Consider the following 18,173-nt stretch of genomic DNA (forward strand, 5'->3'; position numbering starts at 1 on the left):
ATGCTAAATCTATCTGTACCTGAAAAAATTTTAACCGAAGCTGTGGCATTCTTATATATTGCAGCTAACAGTCCCACATAGGGTTCCGGCACTCCCTGTGTTTTTAGAGCGTTAAGTACTGCATTATGACTAACTGTATCGAAGGCTTTCTCATAATCGACGAAACCTAGGCACAATGGCCGTTGATATTCGTTGGCGCGCTCGATTAGTTCGCCAACTACTTGGAGGTGGTCCATTGTGCTGAAATTTGCCCTAAACCCTGCCTGCTCTATAGGTTGGTTCTCGTCGAGGATATTCTTCAGCCTTTCTGTAATAACCTTCGTGAATACCTTGTAGACCGCTGAAAGTAGACTAATGGGTCGGTAGTTCTTGATATCGCTTTTGTCGCCTTTTTTGTGTATTAAAATGATAGTTGCGTTATTCCATCCTTCTGGTATAGCTTGGTTCTGGATGCATTTGCTGAAAAGCCTAGCTAAGATATTAATTAGGGGGGGGGCCGCCACATTTTAGTAAGTCAATGGGAATATTATCTTCCCCTGGGGTTTTACCGTTCTTTGCAGTTTTTAGCGCGGCCTCTACTTCGCTAGGCAATACTGCAGGAACCCTTTGGCCGTGTGTCGATTCCAGAGCGGGGAATTGGCCGTTGTCGTTCTCGTATAGTTTTGCATAGAACGTGTAAACTCTGTCTATGATTTCTTCTCTATTCCTAATTATTACTCCGCTCTCTGATCTGATTGCGATCATTTGGTTTTTGCCTAAGAAAAGATCCTGTTTGCACTTTTTCAGGCTACGGTTATTCTTAATGGTATTTTCTATTAGCTTGCTGTTAAAATCCCTGACATCCCTGACTATTCTCTTTTTAATTTCCTTATTTACTAGATTGTATTCTTGCTTATTATTATCCCTATCTAAATTCCTTTTATGCTTAATTAGGTTTTTTGTTTCCGCTGAAATTTTGCTTAATTTAATCTGTTTCCTGAATCCACCTAATTTCTTACCTGTTGAGGTTAGAACCGAACTAATTACAGTGTTCAATTCCTCGATGTCTGCTTCTGGGTTTAATTTCCCGTATCGATTTCCAAGTTCGAGTTCGAATTCCTTTTTCCTAGATCTTAGTTGAGCGAAATCTGGAGAGTTACTGCATCCTTTTATTAATTTCCTACGTTCGCAATTTATATTAATGGCCATCTTGGCACGGACTAATCTGTGATCGCTACCTATATCTACTTTACTTAAAACACTAACGTCTTTAACGGAGTGCAGGGCATTTGTTAGGATGAAATCGATCTCGTTTCTGTCTCCTTTAGGACTCTCCCAAGTCCACTTATTGTTGGTGTTTTTCCTGAAAAATGAATTAGTGATAAAGAGCCTGTTGTGTTCTGCGAATTCTATGAGGCGATCGCCTCTGTCGTTTCTTTGGCCGGTACCAAAATTGCCTACTGCTCTTTCTGTATTTGCCTTTTGTCCTATTTTTGCGTTAAAGTCGCCCATGATTATTTTAAAGTGGTGACGGCTATTATCGTATGCGCCCTGTATTTTTTCGTAGAAGTCTTCTATTTCCTCGTCTGGGTGGCTAGATGTGGGGGCGTACACTTGGAAGATTTGACAAGTGTACCTGCTCGAGATTCTTAATACTATATAGCATATACGTTCCGATATGTCGCTTATTTCTATAATATTTCTTTCTATTCTCTTATTGATAAGAAACCCTACTCCTCCTATTCTACCATTTGGTAGCCCTCTCCAGTAGAGACAGTTACCACTTTTTAGGATTATTTGGTTTTGCTGTTTTCGTCTTACTTCACTAAGTCCTACTATATCCCATTTGATATTTTCTAATTCATTCTCTAATGCAAGCACACTTCCTTCACTCGATAACGTTCTTACATTGTACGTGGCTAAATACAGGTTTCTATTAGCTAAGCTATCATCCATCGTCACTCTTACCTTGTTGGAGGTTTGGATATTATTTTTCTCGCATTTATCCAAGATGTGTTGAGAAAAAGGCGGTACTTGAGAGAGATTTCCATTCAAGGAGTGAGTTCTTACCGCCATAGACTCTTCTCTGTGGTCAGCTTTGACAGATAGTCATCCTAGGTATCACTTGGATCACTTATGAGTTATTACATGCCATTTAACAGGGTTACTTTGTAAGTGAAAGTAGTTAGTTATGATAATAATAGATTAGCAATTGTTATACTACTTTTTTACAGATCTTTATCGTGAGACGCCTCTTTGGAGACAACGGATTTATATATGTGAGTGCGGTTTGCAATTTAATATTTTAATAATAACTTTAGTAAAGAATATAAAATTACACGAATTACTTTAATATAATTTAAATATGAAAAGAACTGATAGACAGTTGGGAAACACCGTTTCTGTTTGCTATTATTCTATTAAGTAAAGTTCGTTAAAGATTTTTTGGCTGGAAGCAATTATGTGGAAGATTTATTGCTTCTGTGGGACCGAACCTTGACTGACGAAGGACCCTTTTTTTTGTATTCAGGTAAGGAGATGTATCTCGTTCGTATATGCTTTTGCTCAGATTCGACACAAAAATTAGCACAAAATTTTTCGAAATAACTGATATAAAACCGCTTTTTACGACCGATTTGCTGTTTATTTTTACACTTAAATTATACTGGGATGCAATTAGTAAAATAAGTGAGTAGATGGTTAAGTTTTTAGATTAAATTTCGTGCAATAGCCGGGTTTAAGCGAGTAATAGCGGGGAGAACGCAGAAGCACGTCTTCCCCGCATGACACGAAAGACCGAACTCCTCAATATATATATTGATATATATTGTCGCATTCACTCAATATATACATACACTCAATATATATATCGAAGAAAGGAACGGTAACAAAATTAAGGTTTCAGGTGTACAGCCCTCTTAACAACCGAATTTACATTACCGCACTGTGAAGGTCTGTTCATACCTATCCAGCTCGATCCGTATCCTGCAGGTGTCATGCAAGTGCGGATAGTATTCTTTGGTACATTATATGGACGTATTCATACTCCATTCGTGCATGCGCATTTACGCATTCATGCGCGTCCATATAGAATGTACCAGTAGCGGCTCGTGAAAATTCATAGTGGTGGGGCTGCAGAGATAAATCAGACTGTAGTAGCTCGTTAACCAAACCGGTGATCGAATGAAAAAATAGCATGCATATGTACTATATTGGGAGGTCTGCAGCCCACAGCCTATGTAAACGACAAAAATAGCATGCATTTGTACTGTACTGGGGGGACTGCAGCCCCGCAGCCCACATGGTCGAGCCACCACTGGAATGTACTAAAGAATACTGTCCGTACTTGCAGGATTCGGGTCGTACCGAATAGGTATGAACAGACCTTTAATGAGTTTCACTTTAAATTCATTAACGTTTACTAAAAAGTTTACGAATACAACATTTTTTGATATAGATATAGGTTCGGTGATTATTTCGCAAAAAGCGATCTCGCGCACGCCACTCAATCTCGTCACACATCTTGATCACGGAACATCTAGCACCCAAAAACTCCATTAATACGCGAAATATTGTACTAACGAGAACCCGAGTGCCAGATATTCCGTATTTGTGGTAACGAGTGTCGTGCGCGCGATCGCAATGTGTGAAATAGTCCGTTTACCAGATATACATAATATGCCTGTATCGAAACAATATAGAAGATTATAATTGATCTACAGCAATTGAGAATTCACTATTTCCAAGATAACTACGATGAACGAAAACGTGATCTTGATAACGATCTTAGGAATAAGGCACACATGGGTGCCCGCAGGGAGGGGGGCAAGGGGGGGCACTTGCCCCCCCCCCCTGGATTGATTGAAAATAGTCAAATATTTAGTTGTATGAGCTACATACATCTTCCAGAAGTCCAACTGCAAGTTCAAAACCTGCTCAGTGTAGTAAAACTTTATGGAGGATGAACGAATGAGACGACTGGTATGTTAATGCACGTGTTTATTATATGACAGCTGAAGACAGAGTGAGTAGCGGCTCTCCGAACCCAGCCGGGTTGGTCCCCACTCGCAGGAAGGCAACCAAACTCGACCATGTCGTATAAGCGAGCCGCCACATCACTCCCCCCCCAGCATCAGCGATACCAAAATTACAAAGAAACAAATTTTACAAAAGAAAAAAATTATTGTTACACAAAGAGAAAAAAAATTATTGAGTGGGGAGAAAAAAATTGTTGACGTGGGTCATCCGCTGTGTACATAGGTGTACCGCCCTGAATGGTCGGTAGATTCGAGGGCGGTGACGTCGCGAGCAGGACGGTGGCTGGTCCGATGGTCGCGCCGATGCGATGCGATGCTGCGGCGGCGCCGCTCTTCCGAGGCTGATGTCGGTTGGTGGGGCGGCGGGGGCGGCAGGGGCATCGATGTGGTTGATGATACTCCGAGCTGGACTGTGAGTCGTTGTGGCTCGTGGAGGTGTTGTAGCGCTACCGCCCGTCTCGGCGTGACGACGCTCGTGGGGACGGACGGGGCCTTGATGATGATGATGATGATGGTGCTGAGGTGGTGTATGTCTTGTGGTGCTGGATGACCGTTCTATGTGTAGTGGATCGCGCATGACTCCACATCCAGCTGTCAAGATCGTCGTCTCATTCGCTCCCCCATTTTTGTAAGCACCTGTCATCGACGTTGTGGCTGGACGTCGGTAGGTAGGTAGGTAGCCGTGTCTGCTCGTTTATTGTCACCCGCGGGCCGCGACGCGTGTTGATGGCGATGGGGGCGCGGCGGGTAGCTTCTCCCGCCTGGCTCGGAGAGGCAGGGATGAGCGGCATGTTGAAATTGATCGAGGCTGCGTGGCTCGATGTCGGGGGTCACCAGTATGGAGGATGAACGAATGAGACGACTGGCATGTTAATGCACGTGTTTATTATATGACAGCTGAAGACAGAGTGAGTAGCGGCTCTCCGAACCCAGCCGGGTTGGTCCCCACTCGCAGGAAGGCAACCAAACTCGACCATGTCGTATAAGCGAGCCGCCACAACTTCACCGAGGTGATTCCGATAACTATTTCAGAGATATTTTTGAGAAAACAGTACAACTCGCACAGAAAGTGGATATTGAACTGATTATCCCAAGACACTGTGGAAGACAAAAGCATCGAAGTAATCCGGGAACCATAAGTGTTGAAGAGTACTTCAGACAAACAGTTTACATTCCATACTTAGATTCTCTAATTAACTCAATGGAGAGTCGATTTTGTGATCGATAGCGTTGCTACATCCTTCGAAATTGTGTAAACTGAATCGTCAACAGTTTAAGGATATAATGTCTACTATTAATCAGGTATACCACATTGATAATTTTGAAACTGAAGCCTTGAGTTGGTTTGATTTTTGGAAAACGCGAGAATACAAAAGTAACCAAGATTTCATCGACTTGTTACCTTTTACAAAGTTTTATCCGAGTGTCAGGATGCCTTACTAGTTTTTACGTTACGTTCACCATACAAATACGCTACAGTAAATTAAAACTACATTAGAACATTACTAAAAATATTTTGCCCCCTCTTAGAAAATTTTCTGTGGGCGCCCATGAAAGCACATGACTACATATGATATAATATATAAAACAGGGATAGAAAATAATCCGTTAGCAAGTTGAAATTCATTTTTTATATGTCAAAATTTTTATTGTTGATTGATGATTTAAATATATATTCAATAATATGATTATATTAGATTTTTGCACTTGGAAATGAATGAAAAATAGTAAATGAGAAAAATAAGCATCTTTTGGCGTACTAAACAAATCCTATTTCTATTCCTCATATACAATTCATAATGAAGGACTATCATGTTATTTGGACCAAGTGTCTATCTGACATTTACCGGCGGCGTGAATCTATGAACAACGAATATCAGATGAGGTTCGCAGAGCTATTTTAATTACACGATCGTCTTCGACATTTTTGAAGCTTAAAATCTCATCATAACAGTTGACCTGAGCAGTATTACTAGTAGGTATTAGTTTTAACCTAATCCATAGATACGACAAAAGTTTATCAATTTTATAGCGAGGTTATAAATTTATTAGGATTAGGAAAAGGATATTTTTTATTAGTATCGTTTATTTTAGAATGTATGTGATTCAGTGATCTATCGCTAGGCTCATTGCATAATTGTCGGTAGTGATTATATTTATAAATACGCGTGTTTATGTATTTATACGTTCATCGATTTTTCAATTGATTGTTATGTTTCGTTGCAGAAAGAGTGATTGAGTGAAATATAAAACGAAAATGTTGCGTTACGCAATAAACACCTCAACATTGGCCTCCAAATATATGCTGAAACAAAATCATGCAAAGTTGCATCATCAAATTAAGAACTTGACGACTAAAACTGCTGTCAGAGAAAATGTTTTTAGCCAAAGTAAAATTTTTACTCCAGGAACCGTTTACCATGGATTTATGTGTATGGATATTCAAGAAATAAAAGAATTCAACATGACGGCCATATTGTTCAAACATGAAAAATCGAAGACTGAATATTTGCACGTACAGAGAGACGACCCGAACAATTTATTTTCTATAAATTTTAGAACGACACCATTCAATTCTACGGGTCTACCTCACATATTGGAACATACAGTTTTGTGTGGTTCGAAAAAATATCCCGTGCGAGATCCATTTTTTAAAATGCTTAATCGTTCTTTGGCAACGTTCATGAATGCTATGACCGGTCCTGATTACACCTTTTATCCATTCTCGTCGCAAAATGAAGCCGATTACAGGAATCTACAAGCGATATACTTGGATGCAGTGTTTCAGCCAAATTTGAATCAATTAGATTTTCTGCAAGAAGGATGGCGTTTGGAAAATTCCGATTTAAAAAATCCGAAATCTGATATTACTTTTAAAGGTGTAGTCTTCAATGAGATGAAAGGAGTGTTTTCTGAAAATGGCGCAATATTTGGTGAAGAATTTCTCAATACAATTCTGCCTGATCATACGTATGGTTTTGTTTCCGGAGGAGATCCACTACACATACCGAATTTGACAGTGAAAGATTTGAAAGATTTTCATCAAAAATACTATCATCCTAGTAATGCCAGAATATTCTCATATGGAAATTTCCCTGTTGAACGAAATCTGGAAATATGTGATCGTTTGTATTTGAATGATTGTGTCGGAATAGATTCAGCATATAGTCGAGTCCCATCACAGCCACGTTGGAAAAGTCCAGTCGAGAAAAATATAAAATGTCGTTTTGATAAGATGGGTGCGCCTATAGAAAATCAAAATCAAATTGCGATCGGCTATCTCATGTCTGATATAACGAATGTGTATGAAACATTTGTTTTGCAGTTTTTGTCTCAACTGATGGTCATGGGACCGAATTCACCGTTCTATAAAAGTTTGATAGAACCTAATATATCTGGAGGTTACAATTCGGTTACGGGGTATGACCCTCAAATGAAAGATACGCTGTTTGTTATTGGACTGCAAGATTTGGAAGTTAACAAATTTGAAAAAGTGAAAGAAATTATGGATCAAACTCTACACAATGTAATAAAAGAGGGTTTCACTCGAACCCACATTGATAGTGTTTTACACGGTATCGAGTTGGGTATCAAACATCAGTCGACCAAATTTGGACTTAATTTACTATTTAATCTGACACCGTTGTGGAATCATGAAGGCTCTGTTGTAGAAGCAATGCAAATTGGCAATTGCCTGGATAGATTTAAAATCAATTTGAAAAATCCTAAATATCTTCAGGACATGGTTAAACACTATTTTCTAGCAAATAATCACAAGCTCACGTTGACGATGGTTCCGGACGAGTTGTACGAAGAAAACATTGCTAAGAAGGAAAATGAACTGCTAAAGACGAAAATTTCTAATATGACTGATCTGGATAAAACGAAAGTTTATGAACAAGGCTTACAACTCGCAGAAGCGCAGAAGATTCAGCAAAATATTGATATTTTACCATGCCTCACTTTAAACGACATACCGAAAGATGTCATGAAAGTTGATCTGACGAATAAAACTTTGAACGCTATACCGGTTCAGGTTTGTAGAGCCAACACGAACGATGTGACTTATTTCAGGGGAATTTTAAATATGTCTGAAATTCCAAATGATTTGAAATTATTTCTACCTCTATTCAATGCCACTGCTACTAAGATGGAAACTAAAAATTATTCATACAGAGAGTTTGATGAATTGATAAATTTGAATACTGGCGGTTTAAGTATATCAACTCATGTTGCTAATTCGATTGGCGACCCATTTCAATATGAACAAGGCGTTTTATTATCGAGTCATTGTCTAGATAGGAATCTCGAAGGAATGTTAAGTATTTGGGGTGAATTTTTCAAAAAACCGAATTTTAGAGATACTGATCGGTTCAAAATGTTATTGGATAATTATGTTTCAAATTTAACTACGGGTGTAGCTGATAGTGGGCATTTATATGCCATGCAGTCTGCTAACAGCCTAGTACTTGGAAGCAGCTTATTAAAAGAAAACTTATCCGGTATGAAACATATCGAATTCATCAAAGGTAAAATGAAATCTGAGACAACGGAGAGTATGCTGGAGAAAATGTCTACAATTTCTGATTTGTTGTTGGATCGTAGCAGACTTCGAATTGCTATTAACTTGAGTAAAATGAAAATTGGTAAAATACTGCCACATTTCGAACAGTTTTGTTTCGGACTTCCTATCGTAAAAAGTACTGAAAATTCAAAACGCAATTTGGATATGGAAAACAGCTTTCAAAAGTCTATAAATGGCTTGCACTATAAAAATAATTTTTCAGTCAATTATTGTGCTAAGTCTATCCTCACCGTACCATTTAGACATGTAGACTATGCAAAATTGAGAGTTTTGGCTAAATTTTTAAGCTCTAAATATTTGCATCCCATTATCAGAGAGAAGAACGGAGCTTATGGTGGAGGAGCTCGTATATCAAACGATGGAATCTTCGGATTCTTCTCTTACCGAGATCCTAATGCCCGAATCACGTTGGATGTCTTTGACGATACTGATTCTTGGCTTAAAAATTGCCCCAATACTATCTTAGATGATCAAGCCATATTTGAAGCTAAATTAGGAATTTTGCAACAGCTTGATGCTCCCGTAGCTGAATATAATAAAGGACTCGATGAATTCTTGTGTGGTCTCGACTCCGAGTTTTTGCAGAATCACAGAAACAATGTGCTCCAAGTTACTAAGGAAGATATTGTTGAAGTATGTGAAAAATATTTGTCCAAGGAACGACAAGATAATCATGTTATTGGAAAATGCGTTATTGGGCCAGGCGAAGCAAACGAGTCAGGCAGAGTACTTTCGAAAACTGGTGAAAAGTGGAATACAGTTGAACCAGATTTTGAAGAATAGACGAATAGAATAGAAGAATAGAATATTTGCTGTATTAGTTAGAAATTTATAAGTTTTTAAATATAAATTTGTTATAATAATTATAATTAATTTTATAAGACATCTGTTTATGCTGTTAATTTTGCATTTCTTGTATATATAATTTGTAATGTTGATTTTTGAAAATACAATGTTATATAATAATTAATTTGAATTGTTTTATTTATTGAATCCATATACGGTTTTGCACAACTGATTTTTTGAGCAATAAATCTCGACTCTTCAGAGAGAATTTCTTAACCTTTTTGTACTATGTGTCGATAGTTATATTAAATTAAACATTATTAAAGTTGTTCATATGTGTGTTCATACATATGTTCATAAAATTCTAATGAAGATAAAATACAAATGGGTATAATTATTAGAAACTATGTATGCTTTCTCTTGTACAATTACATACATCTTATTTTTATCAATATTTTCTATCTACATATATACTCTTCTTAAATTTTCCAGATGCTATGGCACTGCCAAATGAATATGTTGCATATCACGACTATTTCATTGACACTTTAAATTTCTTCGATAAATATCAATTCCTTTACAATTATTCTAATGTTGACATTCTTGTCAACGGTGTATTAGAAAGGATTCCAAAAGAATGGTTAAAATTATATGCTGCATCCTCGCCGATTGATAGAAGAAGACCTATTTCTGCCATCGAAGAGATATGTGATGAATATGATAAACTACTTCCGACAATTAATTCTGATTCCGAGAAAATGCATTCAGAAGTTACTCAAGAAGAGTTGAAATATGAACCTATTAAATGTCTTGGCTTGAAGAAATATCACGAAATTTGTAATTTATCAAATGTAATAGGCAAAGTTTGCAAGGATAACAATACCAATTTTGTGATAGATTTGGGGTGTGGATTAGTAAGTTTATTTTTCTATTATTTTTACTTTATCTACACATATACGAAGTATCAGCAGATAATTTTTTTAAATTATTTACACTACAAACTAATAATTTTGATAATCTTAGAGCCTAAAGTTACACCCTAGTCAGTAATAAATATTTTATTAAATACTTAGTATTTGATAATTTTGTTAATTTACTTATTTTTTTGTTTTCTTTTGATTACTTATTTCATGGTATCAGGACATGTACTCCCTGCACACATACCCCCCGGACGTAGACCCCCGGTTAAAACCCCCCTGGACATTAACCCCCTAAAAAATAACCCCTGCCATGGATAAAAATATATTATGTTACTATTACGATATCTGCGAATTGGGTTTGGTGCAAACGATCGACAAGCGCCAGACAGACTGAACCACAGATTAACTGGATGACTGCTTTAAACGCAATTCTCGACTTCACGAATGATAGATTCACATCAGATAACGAGTAACCTTTCGATGTGCTCAGATGCAATTATTAAAATTGAGTTGGATCTTTCTGGCGAGTTTAATAAGGCAAAATTCGGAACTAAAGTATCAGAAGCACAGAACGTATACAGGGTAGGTATGTCGGGACTTCGGGTAGATTGCGCTTAGTGCAAGTGCGAGCAGTGCGCACGCATAAGGTACACGTGTCGTTAATATGTGGTTCAGTCTGTTTTTCGCTTGTCGATCGTTTGCACCGCATTGCTGCGAATTATAACAAGAATCCGTGCATTTAAATCACTATGTGTCTTTCTTGGAGCTTGTGATGCATGACCGCCCAATATTTGGGCGCAGTATACTTGTTGTAATGCTTGTTCTTTTTGAAGATATCCAATACCAGCAGCGTGGTCTAGTGGTGAATGTTGAATTATTTCGTGCTTGATGTTACGGGTTCGATTCCCGCTAAGTCTCGTTGTTGGCCAGACCTTGGTTTGTCGAGGTCGATCGTTTCTCATCAGAATTTGCCAATTTTTCTGATTTTCATTGAAACGGTTCCTGTAAAAATTGGTGTTTCCTTCCTTTTCTTCCCAATTTTTTGTTGCAAACCTTTAGTTATTGTTATAACTTAGGTTTCGCCATATTGATCGCCATATTGATCACCATATATGTCTCTGTGGTTGTTTATCGAATATAAAAATTCGTGTTGTTACGTGAAAGTTATTCATCGTTATTTATCGCATTCATACGATGTTTGTAATATCTGACCATAGATGTCAGATATTGTTTAGATTTACATGTATATATGTAATAATTATGTGGACCAGGAAGGCGCATTTGGGGTTTACCTGTTAAGCCTTCCTGGTATATTTGTATATATGTATGTATGTAAAAATAAATAAAATAAAAAATACATTTCCAAACTGTGGGTTGGTAACATTCTATATTTGACTGGAAACTTCTTTGCCATCATTCAACAGCATTATTTTTTCTTGGGAATTCATCGTCGCTGGTGACTGAAAGTCTTATAAATTAATATTTATTCTATTTACAACAATAAATTGAAATTAAATATTGTATATAAATTGAAATTAAATATTCTCTAACCACACTTAATTTATTATTATTTATTAATTAATTATTACTATTTTAAAATAATTTTTATCCATGGTGGGTTTTTTGTACGGGGGGGGGGGGGAGGTTAATGTCGAGGGGGTTTTTGAACGCGGGTATGTGTCCTAAAACCCCTTTTCATATGATAACGTTAGGTTAAACCCCAAAAAATGGTATATTATAATAGGCTATGTTAGCTCGGCTAGTTTTATTGATATGATAATACATAATTTTAGCACATTTTTAATCTGATCCTTGCTCTTCATTTCTGATTAATAATCAACTGAAATTAATTAATTACATCCCCACTTAATAACATTTGTGTGTATTTTTTTAGGGATATTTAAGTCAAATGCTATTTGAAAAATACGGACTTCAAGTATTAGGAATCGAAGGGGATAAAACTCGTGTAATAGCAGCTATAAATCGCCAAAATAAATTTCATAAAACATCTCAAGGCAATGTTAGTTATGTTCAACACTTTATAACGATAGAATCTGCAGAGAAGATAATTGAATTTGTTCACGAGTTCTTTCCTCACTGCCAAAATTTTTATTTAATAGGTATAACATGAACGTACATAATTGATAATTGATTATTAATTAACAAAAAAAAAAAACTTGAATTACGACGATTTTTTGGTAGGTTTGCACGCCTGTGCCGATTTGACGATCGACGCCATTAAGCTATTTCTGAATTTGGAACGTTGCAAGGGATTGGTGATAATGCCTTGTTGCTATCATAAAATGAAAATGAAAGAAAATGGCGTAGAAGAATTTTTAAATATCCCGTTGAGCGATAGTCTGCGGCTGGCGTACGAAAAATGCCATGCTGTTGGATTTATGCGACGGCCATTTCTGCGATTGTGCTGCCAACGCGTTACTTGGACGGAAATTGAACAAAATACTGATTCCCGAGCTTTTCACTTGCTTAGTAGGGCCGTGCTGCAATTGTTCGCCCACAAAGGTTTGTGTGAATTTTGAATTTGTATTTTTTATTTTTACATACATATGTACATCGGGTTACCGTGAAAAAGTCGAAAATATTCGTTTATCATGCATACATATGAAAAACGGTTAGTATATATATCAGTGGCGTGCGATAAAACTGTCTCTCCCACCATTTCACTTTCGGTACCGTGAGGTAGACCCACATACATCATACGGGTTTGGTGCAAACGATCGAAAAGCGCCAGACAGATTGAACCACAGATTAACTGGATGGCTGCTTTAAACGCAATTCTCGACTTCACGAATGAAAAATTGCACATCAGATGACGAGTAACCTTTCGATGTGCACAGATGCAATTATTAAAATTGAGTCGGATCTTTCTGGCGAGTTTAATAAGGCAAAATTCGGAACTAAAGTATCAGAAGCACAGAACGTATACAGGGTAGGTATGTCGGGACTTCGGGTAGATTTCGCTTAGTGTAAGTGCGAGCAGTGCGCACGCATAAGGTACACGTGTCGTTAATCTGTGTCGTTCAGTCTGTCTGGCGCTTTTCGATCGTTTGCACCGCATCGACATTATACAGGTCTGTTACTGAGAGTTGGCGCGTTCTCGTACTCACAGAAGCGTGCGAAAGAGACAGAGTATCTTTTTATTATTGAATGCAGTGTGACAGCATGCTATTCACCTATTCACTGAAAATACACAAGCGCATTTGTTCGTGCCAACTCTCGGTAACAGACCTATATATGCCATGACAGGAATTACCCAAAGGCGACACATTCGTTTAGATTAATTTATTTACATACAAAGCACTAAACAATTTTCAAATATAAATACATACATATAATGGAATACAAATAGAGACATCTATGGACAATCAACAAATTTTTGATACACAGCCAAATTTGCGAGAAATACATTATGCACATAGGTAGTATTTATAAGATTCAATATATTTGAGATACTAATAACTTGAATTTGCGAGAAACTTAATAGGATTCATTTGATTCGTCACAACGATTAAGCTAGAAAATTCGGAAAATTCTAACATGCGACGGTAGATCTGTGCTTTTTTTAATAACCGCATCACCTCGCCAGCAGCGCATTTTGGCCGGGACTTGAACCCACGACCTATCTACTGGTATGCGATAGCTCTACCAGTGCACTACGCTTTGGAAAATATAGGAAAAATGTTAACATACTATTTTATTTTATTATGTGCTACGGACCAGTTCATAAATTGTTGTTAACGCTTCATACTAGATAGTGGGATGCGTCATAAAACCGCACTAAAATTATTTAAGTATATGGCTGCTGGGATTAACGCCATTTTTAAAGTGCCAATTGATATATAATATCATATATAATAATAAAGATGTGGGACGTAAATTTCAATTAAATTACACACATAAACATACATATATTAGATTAAGTTTAATAATTGTTTGTTAAAACGGTTTCATACGAAATTGGTACCATGAAATATTTATATTATACACCAAGTCAGTGTTTTTCACACTTTTTACGACACCTCGGATAAATTTTGTATGATACCACGATAATTCATTACACAATGGGGCATGTTACACTCTCAATATTATTAACAGTTTCACGCGTATCAAGATCGATAGTGTGATATTATATTGTTAGTGTAATAAGTTACTATATTGATAATAAGTATTGTATCCTGGCAGTTTTGAAATCCACGATACTAGAATCACGATCCGTATTGATTGTGTAGCATGCGCCAGTGTGCTCTATTAATTACCAGTTCAGCGGAAAGTTTCTGAAAGTCTGGGTCAAATTCGAACAAATCAGGCCATATTTGTTCGGAGATCTGACCGAACTGTGTGGTTTAGTAAGATCTGAATTTAGAAAACGATGACTAAATCAAGTCATCGTGATTTAGCTTTAAATATTGTATCGTGGACATGATGAGGGGTTTCCGAGATCGGAGTGAAAGACGCAGTGGGTGTGGTATAGGTCAGTGCTTCCCAATTACTTTCATGTCACGACCTCCTAAATCTGAAAGAATTAATTCCCGGCCCCTAAAAAATTTTTTTCTAGTTAAAAAGTTTATTTGGCAGTAATCATTACAATTACAATACACATATTTATATTCAACACAAAATTATAGGAACTTACTTAAAAACATTTTTTTTAAATAAAAACTAGTTAACAATTTAATGCACACATGAAACAATTTAATGCGATAGATGAGGTCGCATGTTTTTACATAACAAATCGATATCGGGTTCAATGTCAGAAATGCTAACTCGCAAAGCATCTTCCAAAGTCTCCGTGGAAAGGCATGACCTTTGCTTATTTTTTAATATAAGAAATGACGAAAATGCTGTTTCGCATAGGTACGTAGTCGCTAAAGGAATAAGAGTTACCAAGGCTTCTTTTCCAATAGCAGGATATTCTTGCTGTCGCCTTAACCAAAATTCTGAAATACTTTTTTCATTCAATTCCACTTCAAACAAATTATCTGATCTGATATCAATCAACTCTTCTTGGGCTGTTGACGTAATATGATTATATTTTAAGGACTTGGCAAATGGTGTTCTTATTCAATTGTTCCTTTCATCCTCATTCAAGTTTGGAAAATATTTTTTGACAAATAGTATTGTTACGTACACCGCGGATTAAGCGAATAGAATCCCAGAGACTGTGTGACCGTTCAAGGATTATCTATTAACGGATTAACTACATAAGTGCATACCGTGCGACCGGTATAAGTGGTTTCAAGGATTAGCGACAGGCTAAGTGCAAGTAAGCTAAACAATGATTGCACTTCTCAGAACGACTGACCCATACCGTGGGAATACATATCCGAATACGTGACTATACAGTAGGTAAACAGATTAGACGTCCTGAGACATCTACCCCTTAAAAGGCGGTACGTAGGCGATATCATGTCATTCTGGACTGAGCACTGGCAGTGCGTGTATCTCCTTAATCATCAATAAGTGCTGTGAAACGACTAAGGCTTTTTCTTGGATCCTCCACCCACCCCTACACAACAGTATCGATTCGGCGATGTGATCAAGTATAACATTTTTCACTGAAGTCGACAGTGATATTTCATTATTCGTGAGAAAATCATTCAAACACAAAAACATCTCCGTGCATCCTTGAAAGTTTTCATATAATGTGTTATTATTTAACAGACTTAAATATATACATTTCCTAAATATGTAATGTGGAAAAATATTCATAAATGAATACTTGTACTTTCTACTGAATATTTTCGCGGCCCCCGCGAGAAATCCTACGGCCCCCCAGGGGGTCGCGACCCCCAATTTGGGAAGCACTGGTATAGGTAGTTTATTGTTGTTCCGTCAACGAGTCAGCTCCGAATGAATTACGGAACAATTCCGCCGAATATTTATACACAGCGTGTACTTTCAACACAGAGAGATCATTGGTTGATGGGTCGCGAGACCCCATTGGCTGTTGTCAACAGCTTTTTTTTTACAGAGACCTTTTTGGCGCGAACGCGTGATAAGGTGATTAGTGCTAGTGGACGACGAGCACCAATCACCTAATCTCTACGTTATAATATCATTTTTACATGCGTGATATTGTTTTAGTTTGTGTACTTTTATAATCTTCACCAAGTATTAAATCGCGATATATGCCAAAAATGCATTATTACGTTTGTGTTATATATGCATGTACATATGTATATAATAGTCCTAATTTTTATATTTTTAAATCTCAATATTCAACGTTCCCCCCCCATTCCTCTCCTACCGTTCGCCTTTTTGTTTCATCGTATTGCGAAACATAATTGTAATATTTAGAGCATAATTTATCATATTTAAAACACAGCGAAACAAACTTAAAAGAGAGTATTAAACATCAGGGGGGGATTAGGTTGGTTGGCTTTGCAAGACGTCAGCTCGGGATTTGAACGTTAAAGCTCGTATGAATAATAAAAACACGACCGTTGCTAAATTTACTTCAAAATTTATCTTTTTTTTTCTTGTTTTCCAATAAATTTATTATTTATGTCCACGCATAGAATAAATTATTTCATTTTAACGCTTCATGTTTTCAGAAGGAGCCAAACTCGTGAAAAAGAAGCGCCGCGCTGTCAGTAAATCAGAATCAAAAAAGTGCAATTTCGAATCATTCCTTCGGAATGCAATTAGCGGATACGCATTGCAAAGACTTGCCGGAGCTTCTGGTGACTTCCGGTGTTCGGAAGATGAAAATTTCAATAATGACAATGCAAAAAGTGAATCAGGTACTGCGGAAGCGGAAACCACAACAACGAAAGACGAAGGAAAAATTAAGCACATTACCGACTGGGAAAATTCAACAGTCGATATTGTGACTCTTTGGAATGAATTGGGTCCGAATGAATTTTCAGCTGCGTCGCTCTTGATCGAATTGCAAGATTCTTTGCAGGCTCTAGGTGAGAATTTGGTTCTCTCGGATAAGTTGGCTTATCTCCACGAACAGAGAGAAAAATCTAAGATTCAATTTGACTTTAAATTTTTGAAAGTAACTGATGAAAATATTTCACCTAGATGCTATGCATTATTAGCTAACAAGATTGAATGAAAAAAATGTACGGTATAGTATACACGTACATATACAATAAGTATGTATGAATATGCTTGCTGCACATAATATGTGCAATGAAAACCTACATGTGATGCTGTTCTATTAACCTTTTCTTTACTATGTATTCCTATAGTCAAGACTTGTATTTTCTATTTTGTCTGCGACATATCAATGTAAAAATTTCATATGTAAATATATATATATATATATATATATATATATATATATATATATATATATATATATATATTTTTTTTTTTTTTTTCATACATGAATATATGCAGATATATTTTTTTTACCTTTGATGTTTCTGATACACACATACATCAAATTATGGTTTTGTGTGATTTTATTTTCGTTGAGTTTCACAATGTTATTTATTACGCATCCCTATAAAATGTATGTACATATATACTTACATCATTAATAAACTCGCGCTGAGTTTTTGTGAAGTGATAATACAATATTTTTTATCGAATCTGATACTTTTGCTACGAACGATTTTTTAGTATTGAAGGAAAAAACTGAATTTCATATTATTCGTATTTTTTTCTTGTATTTGAATGAATATATGTATTTAATGTTGTCATTTTGAATAAGTCTAACACTATCGAAGTTAAAATATAACTATTTGAGTGGCCTACCCTAATCAATAAAATTATTTTAAATCAGATCAGAACCAATTTTCTTTTTTACTATTGAGTTATCTGACCACGTACATATGTATACATATATACATTGTATATATATTAAATATCACTGCTTCATTTTCAGCAAAT

The 18,173-nt window shown here is 36.5% G+C and overlaps 2 protein-coding genes across 2 annotated transcripts; both read left to right on the plus strand.

The window, feature by feature from the left end:
• The first annotated feature begins 5,837 nt into the window (after positions 1–5,837).
• On the plus strand, positions 5,838–9,384 carry LOC143910486 (presequence protease, mitochondrial). The gene is made up of 2 exons (XM_077428981.1): positions 5,838–5,991; positions 6,243–9,384. Exon 2 carries the CDS (start codon positions 6,274–6,276, stop codon positions 9,382–9,384), a length of 3,111 nt encoding a protein of 1,036 aa, XP_077285107.1. The 5' UTR covers positions 5,838–5,991; positions 6,243–6,273.
• A 500-nt stretch (positions 9,385–9,884) lies between these two features.
• On the plus strand, positions 9,885–17,391 carry LOC143910738 (uncharacterized). Its single transcript, XM_077429335.1, has 4 exons — positions 9,885–10,301; positions 12,202–12,427; positions 12,510–12,830; positions 16,883–17,391. Exons 1-4 carry the CDS (start codon positions 9,885–9,887, stop codon positions 17,389–17,391), a joined length of 1,473 nt encoding a protein of 490 aa, XP_077285461.1.
• Positions 17,392–18,173: the final 782 nt, after the last annotated feature.

The sequence above is a fragment of the Arctopsyche grandis genome, chromosome 4, assembly GCF_051622035.1.
Source record: "Arctopsyche grandis isolate Sample6627 chromosome 4, ASM5162203v2, whole genome shotgun sequence".
NCBI lineage: Eukaryota > Metazoa > Arthropoda > Insecta > Trichoptera > Hydropsychidae > Arctopsyche > Arctopsyche grandis.

Excerpts from the sequence above, each read along its gene's own strand:
- LOC143910486 (XM_077428981.1), top strand. The coding sequence starts at position 6,274 with ATGTTGCGTTACGCAATAAACACCTCAACATTGGCCTCCAAATATATG.
- LOC143910738 (XM_077429335.1), top strand. The coding sequence starts at position 9,885 with ATGGCACTGCCAAATGAATATGTTGCATATCACGACTATTTCATTGAC. Across the intron at positions 10,302-12,201 it reads TAGATTTGGGGTGTGGATTA|GGATATTTAAGTCAAATGCT; the intron begins GTAAGTTTATTT and ends GTATTTTTTTAG. Across the intron at positions 12,831-16,882 it reads GCAATTGTTCGCCCACAAAG|AAGGAGCCAAACTCGTGAAA; the intron begins GTTTGTGTGAAT and ends TCATGTTTTCAG.